The 21627-nt window shown below is 37.2% G+C and overlaps 1 protein-coding gene across 5 annotated transcripts in view; it reads right to left on the reverse strand.

Moving 5' to 3' along the window:
• Nucleotides 1-21627, reverse strand: part of LOC117435036 (SH3 and multiple ankyrin repeat domains protein 2-like) — a 158052-nt gene that overhangs the window by 63446 nt on the left and 72979 nt on the right. For all 5 annotated transcript variants that reach the window (XM_059003016.1, XM_059003014.1, XM_059003013.1 and 2 more), the window contains 3 exons: nucleotides 15593-15750; nucleotides 13293-13406; nucleotides 1930-2005 (listed from right to left, as the gene is read on the reverse strand). In XM_059003016.1, coding sequence (XP_058858999.1) covers nucleotides 1930-2005; nucleotides 13293-13406; nucleotides 15593-15750 — 348 coding nt within the window. The remainder of the gene's footprint in view (nucleotides 1-1929; nucleotides 2006-13292; nucleotides 13407-15592; nucleotides 15751-21627) is intronic.

Raw genomic sequence — 21627 nt, forward strand, 5'->3', positions numbered from 1 at the left:
AGCCCATTGTGCCCAGATCTTACTGGACTGAGTGCTGGCTTTGTGATATGGAAAACACACTAGAGGTACTGGTTGATGTGAACTGTCAAACCAATGAAAGAAACAAACAGAAGAAAACAACAAGAATCAACATATTTCTGATACAGTAAACTAATGTAAAAGTTCTGGTTACGGACTGCTAACTCATTGGGAATTCCCTTTAAACATCAGACTCATGCAAACCAAATGGCTGGGTGACAAGTGTGATGTAAAATTGCTCATAATGTAATTTAAGACACATTTGTAGGGTATTAATATGTTTGCTGTATAATTGATGCTTTTGTATATAAATAGACTAATGGCTGGTTCAGTGTGTATTACCAGGGAGTAATAACATTGAGATGCTCTCGAGAGATTCCTGTCCCCAGAACCTAGAGATTGGTATTACCCCTGGTTATACACACTGAACCAGCTATTATCTTTTGTAATATATGGGTCCGAGTCTGAAAAATATGCTTCTTACGGTTTGCGGGAGAGTTATATTTATCGGTCAGGAGCAGTGAGATGCAGACAACAGGATGCAGCTCTGGGAGCAGGAAGTACTTTGGGGGGTGGGGGTGGGGGAACGGAGTTTGCCAATGATTGTGGAAATAATCCTAACATTGTCCAAGGAGTGGGAAATTGAGAAACACTGTGAAAGACGAACAAGAACCGGAAACTTTAAACTCAACTTTAGTCTGAGTAGATGACGTTTAGCCGTAAGGGTGTCTAGGGTCTGCTTGAACACTGAGGAGGGACTGTGGAAAACTGATGCAGAGCATTTTTTTATTATTAAGTGCCTATCTATGCTGCACAGGACTCCTCTAATGGTGCTGGGCTCGTATTCAGAGCCGTCTTGTTTTTTTAATTGAAAGATAAAGTTTGCTATAATACTGTCGAGCTGTGTGGTGGGTATGGTTTCTATTGCCTGTGACTCACCAATATGTGATAGGTAGGACTGCAGTAGACGAACGTTGAAGACTGTTTTCTTTATGGTGTTCAGATTCTCTTGCTTTTGGACAAAGTCCAGTCTTTCTTGGGTAGTACTGTTTTTCTTTGAGAGAGCCATTACTTCATGTTGGTTTTACTCGAGTGGGGAGTCGGCTTTCGGGTCTGGGTGGCGGTTAGACTGAAAGCCAACTCCACTCTGCACGAACCATACATTCTGAAGTGTTTAAATTATAGTTTAAATGATAGGGTTATTGGGTCTGAGCGATAGTATTATCACCTTGCAACAACAGTATTATCACTTTACATTCAGGGATATTACAAGAATTAATATTTTTTTTTCATGCCACACATTATTTTGGTCTATCCATATATTACAACATATTTATTCACTTCAACTTAAAACACTATAGCCTACAGTACTGATACAATACAGTATGGGCATTAACACACTGCCAAAGGCCCCATTGGCACAAAGGCAATGGCTATACATTACTTGTGTGTACCTGCAATTGTCTACCTTGAAATACAAAGAATGAAAAACAGGGTTTTGTGTGTCTTATTGAAATCTCTAGCATTGGCGCCCTATCATGAAACCAAATAATCACCCCAGATGCACGACATTAGTTCTTGATTTAAGGTGGCACAATGCTCCCTTGTTATGAGGCAGTAAAGGTCATGTATCCCAGTTGCCCCACAATGGCATTCCACAAGCACTTGCATTACAACACACATAGCATGGAGTCTTAACTGTAGCATGGCTTCCCACTACAGTTCTTGGCTTTTAAACAACATCATGTCAGTATGCTGTTTGCATGCATTTCGTGAATTATTATGTGATGTTTCTAGCGCCACTTAAAGTTTAAAAAACACTACAGTGAAATTTGAGTGCTTAAGCCTTATTTTAACATTCCATAGCGTGACACATTTAATATTGCAATACAAAACAAAGATCAGTCTTACCTTGATGCATCAAAGCTATCATAGGATCCAACAGTGTAGTGCCTGAAAAGCTTCTTTGATCTGTCCGTTCGGGTTTCTGCGAGAAGATTAAAACAAATTAGGATCCATCTGCCATTAGATCTACATTGTGTATGGTTTATAATAGCACATGATAAAAAATAGATCCATTATACAGGCATTTAAGACTCCTTTCAGTTTGTATTGAAACAAACATACCTGATGTATTTATCACTCACTCATGTCTTTCAGTTAACAATATGCATCATATTATATTTAGCTGAGGACCAAACTTAAAACTTCTCCATTGGTTTTCAAACCTTATCCTTAAATCATTAATCGTACTTACTCCCATTTTAGGGAGCCAGTTTACTGTATACAACCCATTCAATGCATGTCCATGTGCAAGACAAGGAAGAACCTTGTTTTTATATTATCTGCTTTCCTTCCGTTTTAATTGAAAATACCAAAAACAGCGGCAATATTTGGAACATCCCAAACTCACTACGCTGTTTTCCAGTAATACAGATTCCAAACAATTAATCAAAAATGTTACAACCAAAGGAGCCACTGTGCTGCATATATTGCTAATCTCGACCAGAAGAAGAGGTTTGTAATCAGCGCGCTACTTCAGCTTCTTCTGCAAGCTACATGAGTCACTCTTTGCCCTTGATCTGGAAACACAAACTCCATTCAGTAATTTTCTTCCATCCCTTCTTTCTGAGTCATTGCCAGCAAGAAAGGTAAAGCTATAAAAAGTGTATCTTTTCTCTTTGCCATCAATTTGTGGAATCTCAAACAGAGCCTACAATCTGCTTTATCAATAAGTGCCAGGAGTGCTCTATTTCTAGGTTGGATCCTGCAAGATAAAACCCTTCCATCAGCCAGTGACACTGATTTTCATAACAAGCGCATCAGCACACCCCCTGATTCCTGGGTTATAAATCTCTCCAGATCTGTCTGTTTGTAGATCTATGTAATTATCTGTCAATTTCCATTCCCGTTCTTTCACAGCTAATGTAGTACATGTATAGTACATGCTGTATTCTGCATGTAGTTGTGGTGTGTAGTGTACAGTAAGTATTTACTATAGAGTAAAGTGAATTCAAAAACAGCAAACAGCTCTATATCCAAGAGAATCTGTTTTAATAAATAGCCACTGTACAATGTTTCAGCTTCCAACAACATCAGTCTACCTAGCTATTTCTACCATGCTATCTGAAGAAGGCGGAAGCCGAAACGTTGTGGATAATTATTAAAATTGCACTAATGACAATTTGGAGTAAAGAGCTTTGAGAATCTAGCCCTATTTGTTAAAACCATGTTTACTATAAAATACTGCAATATAAATATTTGTCAGTAAAAATGCATGACTGATGCACCATGCTGAAACCTCAGGAAACAGTCAAACTGTATTGTCACCTTTCTCACTGTATTGTTACCTCTCACAGCCTTGGCTGCATGTCCCTTCTGACAATACTAATTCCTTGCAGCAAAAAATCATTTTGAAGTCTGTGCCAAACAAAATAACTCTAATAGAGCAGATATCTACTCCTGCTTTAGTGTTTACAAATCTGTCACAATTCATTTTCTATATTAGTACAAAATGAAGCTGCATCCTAAATTAAAGAGATGGAGATCAGCCCGGTTTCAGGGTTAAAACAGAGACACAGGGGGCATGTATCTTGATACATTTGGGGCAATTTTAAGGCCGGTGTAAACTCGGTGTTATGGCCTTAATGCCATCGCAAACATTTAACACATGTTCCCCCCAAAAATAAAACCACCATAGTGTGCTCAATACAACACTGAGATCCTTCCAGGGGTAAGACCCTGGCTGAACGTAAAAGGACCTGAGCAAACATTTTACTGAAAACATGTCTGTGACGTCGCCCTTTGATCTTTTAATTGATTAATCCTATGAATATTCTAACTGAAAGTGGCTGTGTGAATTTGAAGGGAAGGGGAGTTCAGGGCTGATTAACGAATCACAATCATCTTTAAAATGCTACACAAACCTCGTGAACAAAGAGAATTGCTTCTCTAATTACGGTATGTGTTATTTGGGTTTTTCAGTTATGTTTAGAACATCTGTATTCACTTGCTACTGGAATGAGTTCAACAATGTATGATGAATGGATTTGTGAATGCACCACATACATAGGCTACAAGTCACTAACTAATACGCAGGAATCAGTATCACAGAATAATTTCTGCTTGGAGAAAATCATAATAATAATAATAATAATAATAAAAATAATAATAATAATAATAATAATAAAAAAAGCTTCCATAGCCCTCTGTACAAGCTAGAACAACCCTGACATTGACACTTAGGCACTTCCACAGTGTTGTTGCAATGATTTGAATTTTAGTACATGAGGGCTTTACAAATGCTTGCATACTGTACTCAAAATGTGCAAGTAAACCAATTATCTCACTTTCTCCGGAGTGACATTTGAATATTCATAGATGCCAAAGCTGATATCTTTCTTTCTTTCTTTCTTTCTTTCTTTCTCTTTCTTTCTTTCTCTTTAAAAACGGTAATAATAATAATAATAATATTCTTCAAATCTTACCACTTTACCTAAATATTTATGCACAGTATTTTTTTGTTGTTGCAGTTTTGCCATGCTTTTCCAATGGTTATCCTATGCATTCACCAGTTTGTTTATTAATTTACTTTACCATACCTCACTATTTTTGCAAAGCTTACCTGTGCTTTACCATGCTTTCACAATGCTTTATTACACTTTGCTATGCTTTTACTATTGGATTACCCTCAGCATAGATGATTGATGGTGGTTCAGACCTGTACTCCGTCACTCACGGTATGTAATTCCTGGCAGGTAAAGATATATAAAGGACTGGCCTGATATTTAAAGGTATGCAGTGTACATGATGAGCTGCTGACCTGAGTCAGCTGCTTAGTGGCTTCAGATCAGTGTTTCTCCCTGCCAGGGGCTCTGCCACACTCATGCTATGTGAATGCATGTAATAATGACTCATGCCAGCCCACTACCACTTTGCATATAGAGCCGCATTGTCAATGTTTGGCACTTGACTTTAGAAGTAGCTGCATACCTATTGATTCACAGACATATCCAAGCCCTCACAATAAAACATAATATATTTATCTTTTTATGATGAAAAGCTAAACATAATAAAATGAAGTAGATGGATCAATGAGATAACTCATTAGCACAAACACATTAGGTAATCTAGCGTTGGACCATTACAATCTCAAATGTAAATGCCTGATAACAATGCCCTTTATACAGATAAAAAGGGGGTCAGAGTACTTTGTAAACCCCTTTGACTGTGTGCAGCATAGAACATCAGCATAGGGCTCAGGTGGTGTCCCATTTCTTGTAACACAGGCAGTGAAATAAAAAATAAAGGTCAGAAAAAAAAGACCCACAGCAAAATATGAATTAGCTGGTGGGAATGTTGTCAGTCTTACATTAGGCAATGAAGTGTTGTCTTTGGAACCTTAAAAGAACAATAAAGAAGTGTATGTAATGTAGAAATACATCATACAGTTTTGGATTTTACCCTTCTGAATGGCCACACCCATTGTATACACACACAAACACACTATATATAGTGCCCTTTTAGTAAAAAGAAAATGCTTGCTTTTAGATACTAGCTCCCCCTGTTGCGGCTCACAAGCAGTGTTCCTGTTTTTGGTTGTCACATTCCTGATACGATTCTATGACCGCTGTCTTATAAATTAGTATATAAACCATTTTGCTTACCTGTATTAGTGTTACTGCCCTGCCCATGTTCATTAGCAGACTGACACACAAAGTCTTTCTCTGATACCTACAGTATATACGAATTGTTAAATGAACTACACAGTAAAATTCTGTAACTTTGCATACTGAACGCCTTTGAGAATTGCCAAAGTAATTACATTTCCCAGCTAGCACACAGATGAGAGAAAAAAATATTCGCGATATAACCACATTCAGTCCCCCACATACGCAAACTGTAAAAACCTACATTATGACTGTATAATATACATCTCCATTAACAGATCTCTGAAGATGTTTAAGTTGTTTTCTATGGATGATGTACATTGCAAGATGAACACTTGAGCAGGGAAATGACTGGCGACGGTTTTGAATCTTGTACAGTAGTAATAACTGGAACTGCGATTTCACAGCCCAACAATTTCAGTAATTTTAACATGTGACTCCAGACCATACTCTTCTGCATTAATCAGAGAGTGTGGCAACTGTTCACATTAATTCAACACATACTATTACATGCAACACTAGCTCATGAATAAGAAAAAGAGAAAATAACCATATACTAGATATGCACTGAAATGTATTTAAACAGTTATTATTAAAATAGTAGATTTTATTTATCTGCACAAGAACAGGGTGATTTGGCAAAAATCTGGATTTGAAACTTCAAATTTGATTGTTTGCAATGCAAGCTACAGGGTCCACTATGTACTGTAGCAGCATGAAACATTAAATTTGCAGTCTGAATCTACATAGTACAGCATGCAATGCAATCTAGTCATGTTCAGGAAAACCAAGATAAGCTAAAACTTGACACACAAATTGCTGACCCTCATAGTAACAGAGTGAAAAAAGCTAGTCCTAACTAAGATTCATTGCATTCTAGTTTTTTGGACAATCACAGTACAGTACCTCCAAAGTGAACTTTCTTCCTTGATCTATGTGTTTCATCCATTTGCCCTCAGTAAGCGATTCAAAGTTTTTAGTGCTTTTGTTAGATTCCAGTAAAAAATGAAGCACCATGCAGGAAAACCCTTTGATTTTAAGCAACTGTACAATCCACAGCTAGACAAAAAGTTTTCAAAATTTGCATGTTTAAATCCATATTAAGCAATTCTCTTACAAAAAAAAAAAAAGAAAAAAAGAAAAAAAATATTAAGCAAATTCCACGGACTGTGAAATGCTATTTTGCTTCTGTTTAGAGCCAGGAATAAAAAAAGAAGAAGAAAAAAAAACGACATCATGCCAAGGCCCACTCCATAGCAACAGAGTTTTACAGTGTAGAGAATGTTTCCATGGAAATGCATCAATCAGGAATCTACATGAGTGTTGAAGTGAAGGGTGCCTCAGAAACCAAAGCAATTATGCATGCCATTAGAGATGAATAGAAAAGAAAATGAACTTACAGGAGCTGCTGCAAACTAAAGTATTGCTTTTTCTTATCAGTTTTTCTACTCAAGGCGGTATTGCTTTTGCAAAACAGTTGCTTATGTCGAAGTAGCTGGTACTGCTTTTACTGAAACATGAAAACAATACTTTTGTTTAGAAGTAACACAATTCTTTATATAAAAAAAAAACGTAACAAACCAAGAGTGTTGATGTTAATAAGATTAACACACAAAAGTTTTTTGGTAGTACCTTTAAAAGTTGTTTATTATTTAACTGTTTTTTTTAAAAGCAACTTTCAAATACACAACGAATGTCACCACGCTAACATGGAAACACAATCTGTTAAATGTATTGCAGTCTCATAATTGCTCCAGTTAACAGTCCCACCCATTTCATTCCATTATATTTCACTAAAACATTTGTAATATTTGCACCAGTTCCATCACAGAAAACACAGTTGTTGAATTTTGTGTAGTTAACATGATAAAAAAAAGCTATACAGGGGCACTTAGATACTTTGATAAGATAGCGCGTTTAGCATATGGATTCCCTCTTGAAGGTATAGCTGTGTTGAAGTGGCTTATCATCAGCACTTATTAAGTACAAATTAATATGGGAATAATCAGCAACAGCCCATTTGTAGCACATGGTTGGTGCAGATACAGCATGGTATTAACTGCATCTCTATCAGCAATTTTGAGATCTTCACTATAGTGCTTCCCAATTGTTAGGTATATATACCGATGTGCTATGCATATAAGACTCCTCATTTTAAATAAGATTCTCTATAAAACAAGCTAATCGTAGAATGGGGTTTTCCTAAATATGGTGGCTCATTGAGGACATGGGGGAGGACATTATATATACACAACACTGCCTGTTACAAGTGCAACAATGCTGTATAATAGTTGCCAGCAGGTTTTCTGTGCTGCCAAATAACGTCTGACAGATACATCCACATGATTTTCTCTACAGCAGCAGGATCCCAATCGATACCTTCAACGGTACGTTAAACAGTTTGACAAGAGATAGGATCCCCTGCAGGGAAGCGTTGGAAGGACCGGATGGCCGTGTCTAAAGATGTAGGGAAGTGTACAGCATATTGCAGCTCTAACGTGACTGATGATTATGCACACTTCAACCAATCAGATGACTACGAGAAGCAAGCAACCTGTTTTTTACATTTCAGTCTTAATTGATTAGCTTAATTTCTAACAGTCAGCATGGACCCGGATCATTCACTGTATCACTGGAGGTCTGTTATTTGAAGATGCTAAGTAGAAGTTGGATTCAGCAGAGGCACCTGCCTAGACGTATTGGTCTAATCCAGAGAGGCAATGCAATACAGCAGCTGTGGGTGTGAGGCTAGATGGAGGTGGGAGCGAGTAGGAGGGAGCCAGGGAAATCTACACAAGGGCAGGAGAGAGCAACAGCAATTGTTTTTTTTTTCACCAGAACCAGGAGGGAGAACACACTGCGCATCTTCACTCCCACACAAGCTTTTAGCACGGACAATATCTAGCACAAAACTCTTTGGGATTATACAGCATGCAAACGTTACTAAAAACCATGGTCTCAGTTTAACTGTACACGGTGACAAAGCATTCCACTGGAGTTGAATAATTCAAAGGTTTGCAGAGTAACATTATAAGGATAAGCATTTCTGCACATGCTTATCACACCTACTAAATATAATCCATGTTTCAATTATATTCTATGGCACTTGTATACTTTCTGCAGGACTGTTTTTTCTGAATAACTTTTCCGAATTGATGCTGTATTGCACGCTGTTTGTACAGGTCCATGCAGACATACCAATTTGCCAGTGATCATAGTTTCAATTAACAGTGAAACGCAGCAGAGACTGCTCTAATATAAACCTTAATAGATCAATGAACCCTACATTCAGGATATGGTGTTTATTTTACTGTTCCTCATGTGTTAAGTGACATAAATGTTTTAAAGGCAAACAATTGATCTGTATTCAAGTGAGCATTAAAAGTTGCAGATTCAAATTAACTGCTACTTCTAAATAGTCTGCTAAAACCATAAAGTGGACAGGACCTCAAGCTTATAATATCACTTCACAACTGCACTTTCAGCAAAACAGTTATGTCACCATGTTATACACTTATTGTTCTATTATCTGTATAATTGCTACACTGTATAATTTTGTTATTTTATACATAGTATTAAAACATGACATTCTCATATCCAGTTAAGAGATGTCTTTTTAAAACAGAAGGGATAGATGCTGTATCACTTTTTGTTTAGATGAGATAACTGCTGTGAGGAGAAATATATATATATATATATATATATATATATATATATATATATATATATATATATATATATATTCAGATTTGATTTTAATGCTTAAAAACAGACACCCCCCTTTTATATTTCATCCCACATTCCTTTCCTATGATAAAGATGGTACTGTTCCTACTGTAAAGAAACAAACAACATTTGACTGAAAGTGTTTAGCGAGTACTGCAGAATACGATGACCCTTATATTAATTTCCCGGTCAGGATTACAGAGATCTGAGAAAACAGTTGAGGAAAGAATGCAAACCGTAGACAACACAAAGCGCAACAATAAATCAGTTCTAAATTCCACTGTTTGACAGCACAGCTTCTGATGAAACACATGCCTTACTGAATCTGTGTGTGCGTAGCAAAACCGTCTCACTACAGGACACTTGTTCCAGGCAGCAATAGCTGCCAGGATTTTTTGTTGTTGAAATAGCTCCATTTAACAAGCTTAGTACACACTAAAATAATTACATCAAATGCCTCAGAATGAAACGCAGCCAAGAGCGATACAAGATGGAAATCAAAATGAATGCATTAATTGTATTTTAGTTTATTTTAGTTCTTAAAATTACAAATGTGCCTAATTACTCCATGCAACTGTGTGCACATGTGACTTTGGTAATGAGTATCGGTGATTTGGATTGGGTTGTAAAGCCAAATGTCTGGCCAGGGTCATACATTATTAGGCCAAATGGGTATTTTTGAAGTATTTCAAGTTTTAAATACTGAACCATCACTCACTCATGTAACTGTTATTGTTTTAAAGAAGTCATGATACAGTAGATATGCTTAGTATATTCAGGAGTAAGCCCTAATGTTACATTTTGAGAAGAAGCAGATAAATATTTCTGGTTGGACCATGCAATGTTTAATCAAAGTATAGCATCCACATAAGGGTTTAATTTGTTGTTGTTGTTGTTGTTGTTTTTTTAAGTTAAACCTCCATGTAGAATTTGACTGCAAATCTCATGACTTTCAGCAACCTTAACCAGCGATGGATGATTTAATGATACAATGTACGCCAGCTCCAGAGTGGCGCATCCATAAAGGCGCTCCGTGTGGAGTGCAGGATACGTCCTATAGCCTGGAGATCGCAGGTTCAAATCCAGGCTACGTCACAGCTGACCGTGACCGGGAGTTCCCAGGGGGCGGCGCACAATTGGACGAACGCCGCCAGGGTAGGGAGGGATTAGGTCGGCAGTACAATCCAGGGTTCACCGCACACCAGCGACCCCTGTGGCTTATAGGGCACCTGCGGGTCTGCAGTGGAGCCATTCAGATTTGTGGTGTCCTCCGGCACTATGGGTCTGGTGGCTTCGCTGTGGATCCGCAGTGCGAAAAATGACGGATTGGCAGGTACACGTTTCAGAGGAGGTGTGTTTCAACCTCCGTTTCCCGAGTCGCCGGGGGATTTGCAGCGGTGAACCGGGATAAAAAATAATAATTGGGCATTCCAAATTGGGGAGAAAACCGGGGTAAAACAAACATTGGCGACAACTAAATTTAAAAAATAAATAAATAAATAACAATACGATCTACAGAAACATGGGTTTAAGCAATCATGTATGAAAAGAATGATATCCTTCAGAACTGAAGGATTTTAGTTCTTAATCTGAGCTCACTGTGGAATAGTTAGTAGACAGGGAAAGTGGGAGATTTTAAAATGACATGGAAAAAGCCATGTTTCTTTTTAACATCTTCAACAATCTTTAAAATCATCACTGCTGGAATGATATGCCAATAAAACAGTTTATGGCTCTCTTAATGAACTTTTTTTGTCTAATAATTTTAACCCCTTGTACTGTGTTGTCACCATGGGTAGCAAAAATTATTTTCCGAAGTTATTAAGTTCCATTCAGTTACAATACATGAATGGTTAATAGTTTTCTTTTTTTTGTCTTCTGTTCAAGGGTTAAAAACATATTCAACCTCTGAGAATTAGAAGAAGTGCCTGACCCCACAAGCTGGGAAACAAGTATTAAATAAAAACAAACTTGCTGTCCAAGAGCTCATTCATCAAAATGGCTCAAACCTAGAATAACGTTCATCAAACTTTAGGTGAACTGAAATCAATCAGCATCAAGCAATACAACACCAGTGGACAGAAAAAAAGGTAAATGGCAATAGGTAACAGCCCTGGCTCAATTATAATTGCAATTACAGCAGAACTGTTTTCTGAAATTCCAATTCCAATTCCAATGCTATTTTGTTAAATTACAATTAGTTACAATCATGCTACAAATGCTAAAATGTAACATAAACAACTACCACATGAACATGCTTGTCCTGTTTATTCTAAATAACGAAGCAATAAACCACAGGTATAAATACAGAAACATACTATATAACCATTTTTTTTTTCAAACAAATGAGGCCACTAAAAGGGATTGAAAATACAAGAATTATGATCATATGGCAAATAAATGAATACTTTAACTGTAATTGATCAATTATATGGTATAATTATAATTACAATGACACAGTTGTGCCACGATTCAACTGCAATTCCAATTACAAATACGAATTCCACAAGTACAACTGTAATTCACCTCAGGTCTGATAGGTAAGATATCAATATTCCAAAGAGGAAAAAAAAAAACTATTTTAGTGACCGCTTACTGTAAATGCTTCGCTCACTAAGAAACTAAAGGTGGCATTACAATAATGGCTCAAACTAAATTAGCACTAACTCATTCTTAACAGCTCTGCAGGGAGTGAAACTGCACGCTGGGATTTGTTTTCAATTTGATATCTGAAAAATGGACAGCAGAACCAGCTCAGGGGGATGCAGTCAGCGGGATCAGCGGGATCCGGGAGTTAGAGAGATTTCGGAAGGTTGGTCGGCCAAGTCCTTGTTCCACCGTCCAGCAGGGCAGCAGGCAGGCATGTCCAGGCCCTGCCAGGACTAAGCAGGTGTGATTATATTAACCCTCCTCTCTGTGCTCTGAGGCGGACACCTGTCAGCTACAGACTGAACTGCCCAAATGCATGCTGAGTCCCATCTGTGGAAGAAGACTAAAGCACTAAGTTGCGGTACACTTTGAAAGACGTTTTGTTTTCAAAACTTAAGATCTTTGATGATTTAACAAATAATAGCAATCATTTTCTTGAGAAAACTATGCTTAAATAAACAAATGTGTAGTTTGTGCCAACTTTTTAACACAGAAGTGAACTTAATCAAGCATTCTATTCCCCCACCCCTGCCCCCCACACCCATATTTTCAATCCTGTTGCCCACAATTGAATTAACAATAACAGTAAATAATATGTACAAAAATATACAATTAGTTTTATACAGTGTTGTTCAGCACTGTATATGATAGGGGTTACAGAAGTCAGTAGGCATTAATGCAGACCTGGAAAGAAGAACTGATGATTTTCACAAGAAGGTAAACTGTGCTGCCTAGTGGCATTAAAGAGTCAGAAGACAGTGTTACTGTTCCTGCCAATGTACAGGATACACAATGCTCACATTACAAATCCTGAGCTTAAAACGTTAGGCTTTCTATACTGTAAAAAACAGCGTTCAGCAGCAATTCATTTTTCTGTTTATATTTTCACCACTGAAACATGTACACATTCTGTACAAATGATTCAATTTTTATTAAGAATAAAAACACTGAGATTTGTAAAGATGCATACATAACCGTTCAAGTATTCTCTTATTTTTGCCACTATAAGTCATCGAGCTTGGGCAAACTTAGCATTCCACTAAAGCAAATATCTTAACAAGTCTATTGAAGGTTCAGCATAAACAGAGGGCTAACTCCAACTACAGTAAATCCATACCAGTGTGCCTCCACTGATTTCACACACTTATCATGTTAGCTCAGCTGATCTTAATGAAGGTGCTTGAGAGAGAACTCGGTCTGAGATTGAAAGTCATACAGAGGTTCACTTACCTGGTTTACTTTCATTTGGCTTTGTCTGAATTTCTTCAACGCATTCTGCAGGAAACCATCCCACATGCCCCCGAGCACTGCCTTCCCAGAATCCTCCCTCGCCAATACTGAGAACTAGGACAAAAAGGACAAAACAGAGTTACATTGACCTTTTAATCACTGTGGCTTAACAGCGAACATTTTACACACATACACCTGTATGTGCCAAATCACATTCCTGATTCATTGTAATATTACCATCACTAACATTTCCGAAGCCCTTACACTTTAAATGGGAGTCCTTAATTAACTCCAGGACAACACACTAGTTCATTCAACAAAATGAAAAGCAGGACAACAAAGTAACATAATTCAGGACTTTCAAGTTGTTTGTTTCTCATTTTATAACATTAATGTGACACTATTTTCTTAAAAAAGAAAGACTTGAAGACTGGAGACTCTGCATTTTTCCTGTTTTATTGGCAGATATTGACTATATCCATTCATTAATGCGTTGATTTCAAAACAAGAAAAGATGTCTTTCCCTCACCTTTATAATCAAATACCAATCAATGGCCAGTAACTTCCGCACTGAGTGTTTTGAAAGCTGATTGGAAGCAAATTTTCCTCTCATCCGGCGCTGACATTTTTTACTGCTGTACTACCATACCAAGGCCATACTTTATCGGTCAAGACATTTTAGAACTCAAGAAAGCCCTTGTTAATAGGATAAATAAGAAATTCCACTTACAACCAATACAATGCCAGCTCTCCCTGTGTATCAGTACAGTATATACGGCCACTACACGCTTCCACTATAGACAGAAAGGATGTCAGACAGTATTTCACTGCATCTGCTTAGATTATTATAATTTGTTTTAAACAAACGCAGCAGTTCTGTGTGGTTCCAATATATGCAGAGTCTTACAGGCATTATATATATAGTATTAAAATAAAACACCATTATATTACTACACTGCAGTGGTCCTTGTGGCTTAAAGCGATTTAAGAAACTGCACATAGGAGAGGGAAATTATATATTAATGGTGATATAATAACCTCAATATGATTAACTAAACTAGAAATGAGAGTGAGCAATTGGTACATTTTTCTCTCTGATTTGATTGCTCCATCTTTGTTCATTAAAGATCCCCCAGGGTGCATATTCCCAGGCTCCACTAAAATGAATGGCTGAGAGGTGAAGCATGTAGAATTAAATGTGTATTCTTTCAGTTCCAACAGGGCAGGCCAAATCCACAGAGGTTTGAAAATAATGTAGTTTGAACGCAGCCAGTTCCATCTCCTTTAGGAAGCACTGCTGAAGTGGGGAGTTCAGTTTCAGGCGTGCGAGACAACCTGAACAATTTCTTTACAAACCTTCAGGTTTAGAGCCTTCTCTTTCCCTTTCCACTGCAATAATACTAATATTCAAACTGCATAAAGGACAGGAAAAAAGGTTGTATTGACGTTCACAAAATGGGAGATTTAAAGAGTAAATGAATCTGCAGATTAGACCTGAGGTTTGAAAACTTTGCTACAGGGAATCTAGTTTAAAAACATGGCTACATTGTTATGTTGGAATCTGTTGTTAAACAGTTTAATGTTACTCAAAAATAAAAAGTTGAATTGTATCAATAGAAATTCTGCAAATGATTTACCGTACGGATGTAGGGATCATGCTATTTCATGCAAGAGCAGAGGACTCCAGATCAAACCACAGGGAAGATAATCTTGATACCATTTATAATTCTGGAAACTATTACTGTACAGATAACAGATTGTTTCCTATCTGTCATTACTCACATAAATGAGCAATTCAAGATGTTTTTTTTTGTGTTGTTTTTAAACTATATTAATTATAAATGCTGATTAAAACAATTATCACACCTTATGTGTCATTATAATCAACGCCATCAGTGCAAGTACATGCAACTTCAGAGTACTGTGGCTTAAGCAGCAGCCATAGAACTGAAGTTCAATGCTTGAAGACCCAGTACCAATCCCCTCCCAGCAGATGTATGGTACCTAGTCAGCAAGAACCTGTTAATTCCCATTACAGTCACAGCCCCTCCGACACTAAAGCAATGCACATACCAGGCCAAATTTAAAGCTGACGGCAGCTTTAATACATCTTGATGTCTAAAGACATGCAGTAGGAACTCTGTTTAATATTCCTGCAGGCACTGCATACAAGAAAACCAACATTAAACTAATGCTGTTACTGCAGCCGTAGAAACTTTGTCATCTACAGGCTCTGTTATATCTTAAGAAGCACAACATATAAGGAAAGCCTTATAAGGGTAGGCAAATGAGACACCAACCTTTCACCCTGTCGCCTTTGTATAGAGATATCTCCCCATCTTCTTGAGGATGATATGGCTTCACAACTATAAAGTGCCTCCCTGGCACAGCACTGTAAAGCTTGCGTTTGGGTCCTTGGTAATCCAGCCCTGACAGTGCCTCCTGGTTTGCATTAGGACTGTGGAAGAATTCAAAATTATTACAACCTGGAAAAGCAAACTTCTCTCAAAGTTCAAACATGCTTTTTCATTTGTAAATGCCACTCTCAGAGTATATCAATTTGTAGAAATTATCTTATACCTTTACTTATTTTTTAAATTCCCATCTCATTCACTACAATTACAACAGCATTAAGACATGTTTACTAAAGGCATTGCAAGCTAGTTAATTCAACCAATAGGTAAATCAATGGGTGCTTCAAGTATACTGACTATATCTTTCTGATCTGATCCCCACACTGTACTGTATATGTTGTACAAAAACAAAATTACATAACAGCACCCTCAGGTGGCAATACACAGAAGCACTACTGACCTACGTTCAAAAACACTGACACTACTGAGTAAGGGAAACCGGGCTGGGAATACAGCATGCTGTCTAAATACTGTATTAGGATTGCATAGCATTCACAGGCCATGGTCTGTATTATGTGGTTCAATTCAGTTCAAGCTATATATACACCACTCTCCAAAAGGCATTGAGCCGGGTAGTTTATATGTATTGCTGGACATTTATCACCAGCTTTGATGATAATTACACTGGACAGTTCCACCGTATTTCATTTCTGCAGATGTCCCAATTTTGTGGGGGAAGACTTTTTAAATAAATTTAAAAACAAAATGAACTGTTACAGGAGGTGAGGGTTAGCCTACCCTGAATTCTGAAGCGTTGATAGAAATTACCCAGGGCAGTTTGGCTAGCCCCTGTGTATTTCATGTTACCAGATTTTCTCCAATTTGAAATCCCCCTATTTTAAATTTGACCTTACCACTGCAACCCACACACTAACCGAAGATGAACAGGCATTTACCTGCACTCTTGCCAAAAGCCTTGGAGCATCTTAGCAGCCTATTTTGCAAAGCGATTGAACCCTGGATGTAAGACCCATTCTGGCTGGTTTCTGCTTGGCACCGCCCCGAACACTGTGAACATTTTTTGCTCAGAATTCAAAGTGGTGTGACTGCACAGGCTGTCACCTTGGTTTTTGACATTGGAAGACAGCCACCTATAATGACACTTCAGTCAACACACAAAACAACACACAAACATCACTTTTGACAGATATACCGAGTAGCCCAAAAAGACAGCTTCTTAAGTAGTTTACAATACGCTGTCTGCCAAGGAGGCTCTGGAGTACAATTACCCTAGCAACCGCACATACAGTTGGGCCTGGTCTCTTTACAAAGAAATAGTCAAACCAGACCAAACTATAACAAGGTATCTCTTTTGAGGGAAAGGGGTAAAAATGGCATATCATTAGTTCTTAACTGACATTGTAATTTTAATATTTCTAAAAGTTAATTCCATTGGCATTCATTTTGCAGCATAGTGACACCTGTTCTTGTATACATGTAAATAATCACCTGCAGACAGAATCTTAAAATTCAAGAGCATCCTAGCAGGGAGAAACAGGCTTTGGATTTAACTGCTGAAGGTTAAGATTTCAAACAGGAGAAAATCCATTACAGGTAAATGCCATGTGTGATGGAAACATCTGTTTATCGTCAGACAGCCTGACACAGAGCAGTAGCCAAAGCTGGTGCGATAAGATAACTGGAATGTCACACTGTATGATTCACTTAGATACAGAATATAAGATCCCATTACCCCAACAGGGCAAAAACCTGTGACATCAATCTGCTGACATTTTTTGAGCATTGTAATATTAGAATACAGATCAGGGATGATAAAACATGGAAGTGTTTACGAGGGCAGCTCAGAATGTGTCTCACAAACTTTGCTTTTCTTCCTCTTGCACCTTATAAACTCCCTGCACTTGTGAGTATACACATTTGTGATCTGGATTTGTTTATGCAAGCAAAAACAATGTCAATAACATCTTTGAGAACACTTTTATGATTTTCGCTACGGCACATTTTGTGTCAGTCAACAACACAATTGTTGTCACCAGCTATAGATAACATTGCATTTAAAAAAAAAAAAACCCTCGATTCAGTAACAGTTATGATTCCGATGTACATTAAGCTAAAATGTGCTTTTTAAATACCCTCTTGGTCAAGCATTATGGAAGATTAAAATAATGATTGTACCTAATATACACAACATTTTAACCCAGACGGGTCAAAAACTTTTAATTGTGAACCATTTATATTTTATTTACAAAATTGAAGTTCACACATTATTGTGAGCCAAAATAAAACACAAATGTCATCAAGCAATGTATTTATATTATAGCAGAAATCAAAGCACGAAGTTCTGAAATGAACAACTAATTTCTATTGTATTTCAAACCTAGACATTTCAAATGACTCCTAAACAAAACTATGCTTTTAACAGCTAGAAAGGAATTATTTAAAACATATGTGTACCTTGATTGGGTAGACTAGTTTAAAGTCATCCCTGCACTCCTTTTCAAAGGATCCTACAAGCTGAAGAACTGCTTTTAAACTTTCCTTTTTCATTCTAGCAAGTATTTTAAACATTTTTAGCACTGCTTTCTTCACACTCAGACACAGCATCTCAGCGTTTTTGACAAGGTGATACTGCCTAGCTGTTCTGAGTTGAAGTCAGCACATTTACACATCTCATACTTCACAGTACAGTACTGTACTATCCCTCTGGATCTATTTAGCTATAAACGAAATGCAGAGAAGCTGAAATAGGTAATTAAAAAAATGTGAAAATGGGATTTGAATTGAAGGAGCACTTTGCCAACTATCCAATGATCAGTGTATACCATGTAATCTGCACCAGTGTATATCACCCTGGGAATTAGTTTATGAGAACAGCTACCATACCCATCAGTTTCCAACATTAATATCAATATCAGTAGCTTTATTCAAGTTCTTCTTGCTTCTCCCAGTTTCTTTTTTATACCTACACTACCATTGGCGTCTGTTACAAGGCTGCTAAATAACCTGTGCGGAGTCAACGTGTTCAGAGAGGGAGTTCTCATTCTCAAACCAAGTCATTTACCAGCTTCTATGTACTGTATAACATACTACTGGCATAATACTAGCCATTAGCTGACTACAAAAAACAAACACACTTTAATGAATATGCTTGGATCTTGAAATCCAATTAGATTAATGTAGACAATTAGATTAATGTAGACTTCCAGTCTGTTAACATCCAGTTTTTCTCTTGATGCTGTTTCTTGGCTTCATCGATGTCGGTGTTCTTGGGATCGAAACTGATTGCCAAGTATAACACACTTCTCATATACTTTGCATGTGCATTACATATTTTAAATGATGGTCCTCTGAACTCCAATTTTAATAAGGGCATCTCCACAGCTACAGCTGTGCTATGTGATTCTGATGACTCTGTTTTGTACTGTTCCTTGATGTTCTAAGTTGAGCACCCTCCTCGTGAGCGTGTCTGATAAAGGATTAAGGATTTGTAAATGAAGAGCAAACTGGAGATAATCAGACATGGAGTTATGTAAGCTTCCCCATAATCTGGTGCCAATGCATCTCAATTCTGACCTGAAGGACAATACCTGATATTCAGAGAGGCTGCATCTTGGCATCACTGTAACCAATTATGGTGCTTTTGCAAGTGGTTCACGGAATAGTATTTATCATATATGATGTAGTGCTGTGAGGTGTGTCTCATATGACAAGCGCTGTACAGTCTAAGTTCCTTGTGGTGTTTTTTTATTTTATTTTATTAATAATGTCGCCATGGTCCCTCCTAAATGTATGGCCCTGGTGAAGCTGACAGGAGTAGATCCAGTAACATGTACCCCAGGATCTCATTATATCAGGTATTCAATTCTTGTTTCTTTGAAAAGTCATAACACAAAGCTTAAAAGACTGTCATGTCTTCTATTCTTGTCAGTAAGAAGTTACTTGAAAAATCTGAATTATTCTTGGTGAAATCTGGAGAAAAATAAATCTTTAATCTGCCTTTCCAGATATTACAACACACAATTATTACTCTAATTAAAACTACATGACAAGAATGGCAGATTAATCTCTATCCAAATTGGATCTAAGTATATCTTCAGTGTGAGAATCATATGTGGATAATCAACATCTCATTTAACTTCTAACCTCTCTGCCTGTGAATGAGATAGGAGCCAGATTCACTTTGTTGTAAGTTTAAAGAGAAAGATATGTATGGTACAAAACTTAAATAGCTCAGAATGTTACTTTAAGAATTCATCCATATTTTTTTCCTTTAATGCTAGTTTTGTTACATTACTAATTTACTGAAAGTTCATTCACACACTCACACACACTGGATAAATGGGTTAAATACACCTCCACTGGTATAGAGATCCATGTGAATTATATCACAGCAGTAGAAGAATATATACAATTATTACCTAGGGGGTTTAAATAAATAAAACCTGAAAAATACTGGCTTCATGAACATTATACTAGAAAAAAAAAAAACACACACACACAGTAGGTAATTGTATCTGTATTGGGTTATTAGTTCCAGTTATTACACAGCATCTCTAATGAAGAACTAAGCCACTCAGGGTCCCCACAAAAGAACTCAGCAATACAAAAAAAATAAATCAGCAATACAAAATAATTTTAAATGGATTTCTACAACTACTACTACCACCAAAATAGTTCATTGCAAATGTTTGTAGATTTATTTATTTCTGAGCACATACTTTCAGCTTTTTGCAGTCTTTTTTATATATATTTAACTGTCCATTGGGGTAGTCTTTTTTTTCTATAGAAAAATGAAGTGGTTTTACAGAACTGTAACAGCATTTAAACTGAAAAGCCTAGAGATGGACCTTCATCTTCAGTCTTTGGATCCCTGTGCTGAAGTTGTTCCTTTTCTCTGGATTTGTATTTATTAATTTATTTACTTATTTATCTTGATAAGCTGCAATGAGTCACTGCAACAATCTGTCTCGATAACACCGCTGTTATGGTGCGGTCCTGGAGCTCTACATTAAAAATCTGGAGATATCACATTTATTAATTTATTTCCCTTTTCACTACCTCTTTTTCTTCAAGATGTGTTTCCGTTCTTGAAAGTGCTCAATCTAGTGCCAATAATAATAAGAAATCTACAGGACACTGTGTGTCTCAATTTGTGACTCAGTCCATAACCAGTTGGGCAACCACAGCCAATGAGAAGCTCTCTGTGGAATCCCTGGTATCTTCTATTGTTAATATAAGCATAAGATGGATTCTAAAATAATCAATCATCACATTACACCAGATCTTCAGTCATTGGACCAAAGCATTATCCTTCCTTTTCAACGCCACTAGTCTATCCCACCAGCCCCCTCAATATTCCATCTTCTGTTCAGACTGAGGCACACTGGTTTTAATGCTGGACTGATAATAATTTAGTCAGACCACATGGTGGTGGGGGGGGGGGGGGGGGGGGGAAATGACACATCTGTCTGCAGTATAAATAATTGTGTTCAGAATTGTGGCTATTAAATGTTTATGAAATAAAGGCAATAGAGCTGGGATGTTATGGATTGTTGAGTTTGAACTCCAAATGTATTTGCATTCAGCAGAATTCAATAAATGACCTAACAATTTTGTATAGTGGACTGTGGCAGTGCAAAAACACTGCACATACAAATATATAACTGGCCTTTATAAGAAAATAATACCATGGGGATTTCAAGAATGACAGCAAAGCATTTCAGCTGGCAGCATTCTGGAAGGATTTTTTTTTTTTTTTTTCTAAGATCAAGGCTGAAAATAAAGTGTCCCAGAATCTGTAAGATAGGTGGGTGGATGGATGTATAGAAATAACTAACTGTGAAAATGAAGAAGCACATTGAACTACAGTAATTATATATTATTAGAAAAGTAACTTGTATAATGCAACAACCAATAGAAGGACCATATGAATTCAAGCAGGATCAGATGGTCTCTTAGTT

This window comes from Acipenser ruthenus, chromosome 28 (genome assembly GCF_902713425.1).
Source record: "Acipenser ruthenus chromosome 28, fAciRut3.2 maternal haplotype, whole genome shotgun sequence".
Taxonomy (NCBI): Eukaryota; Metazoa; Chordata; class Actinopteri; order Acipenseriformes; family Acipenseridae; genus Acipenser; species Acipenser ruthenus.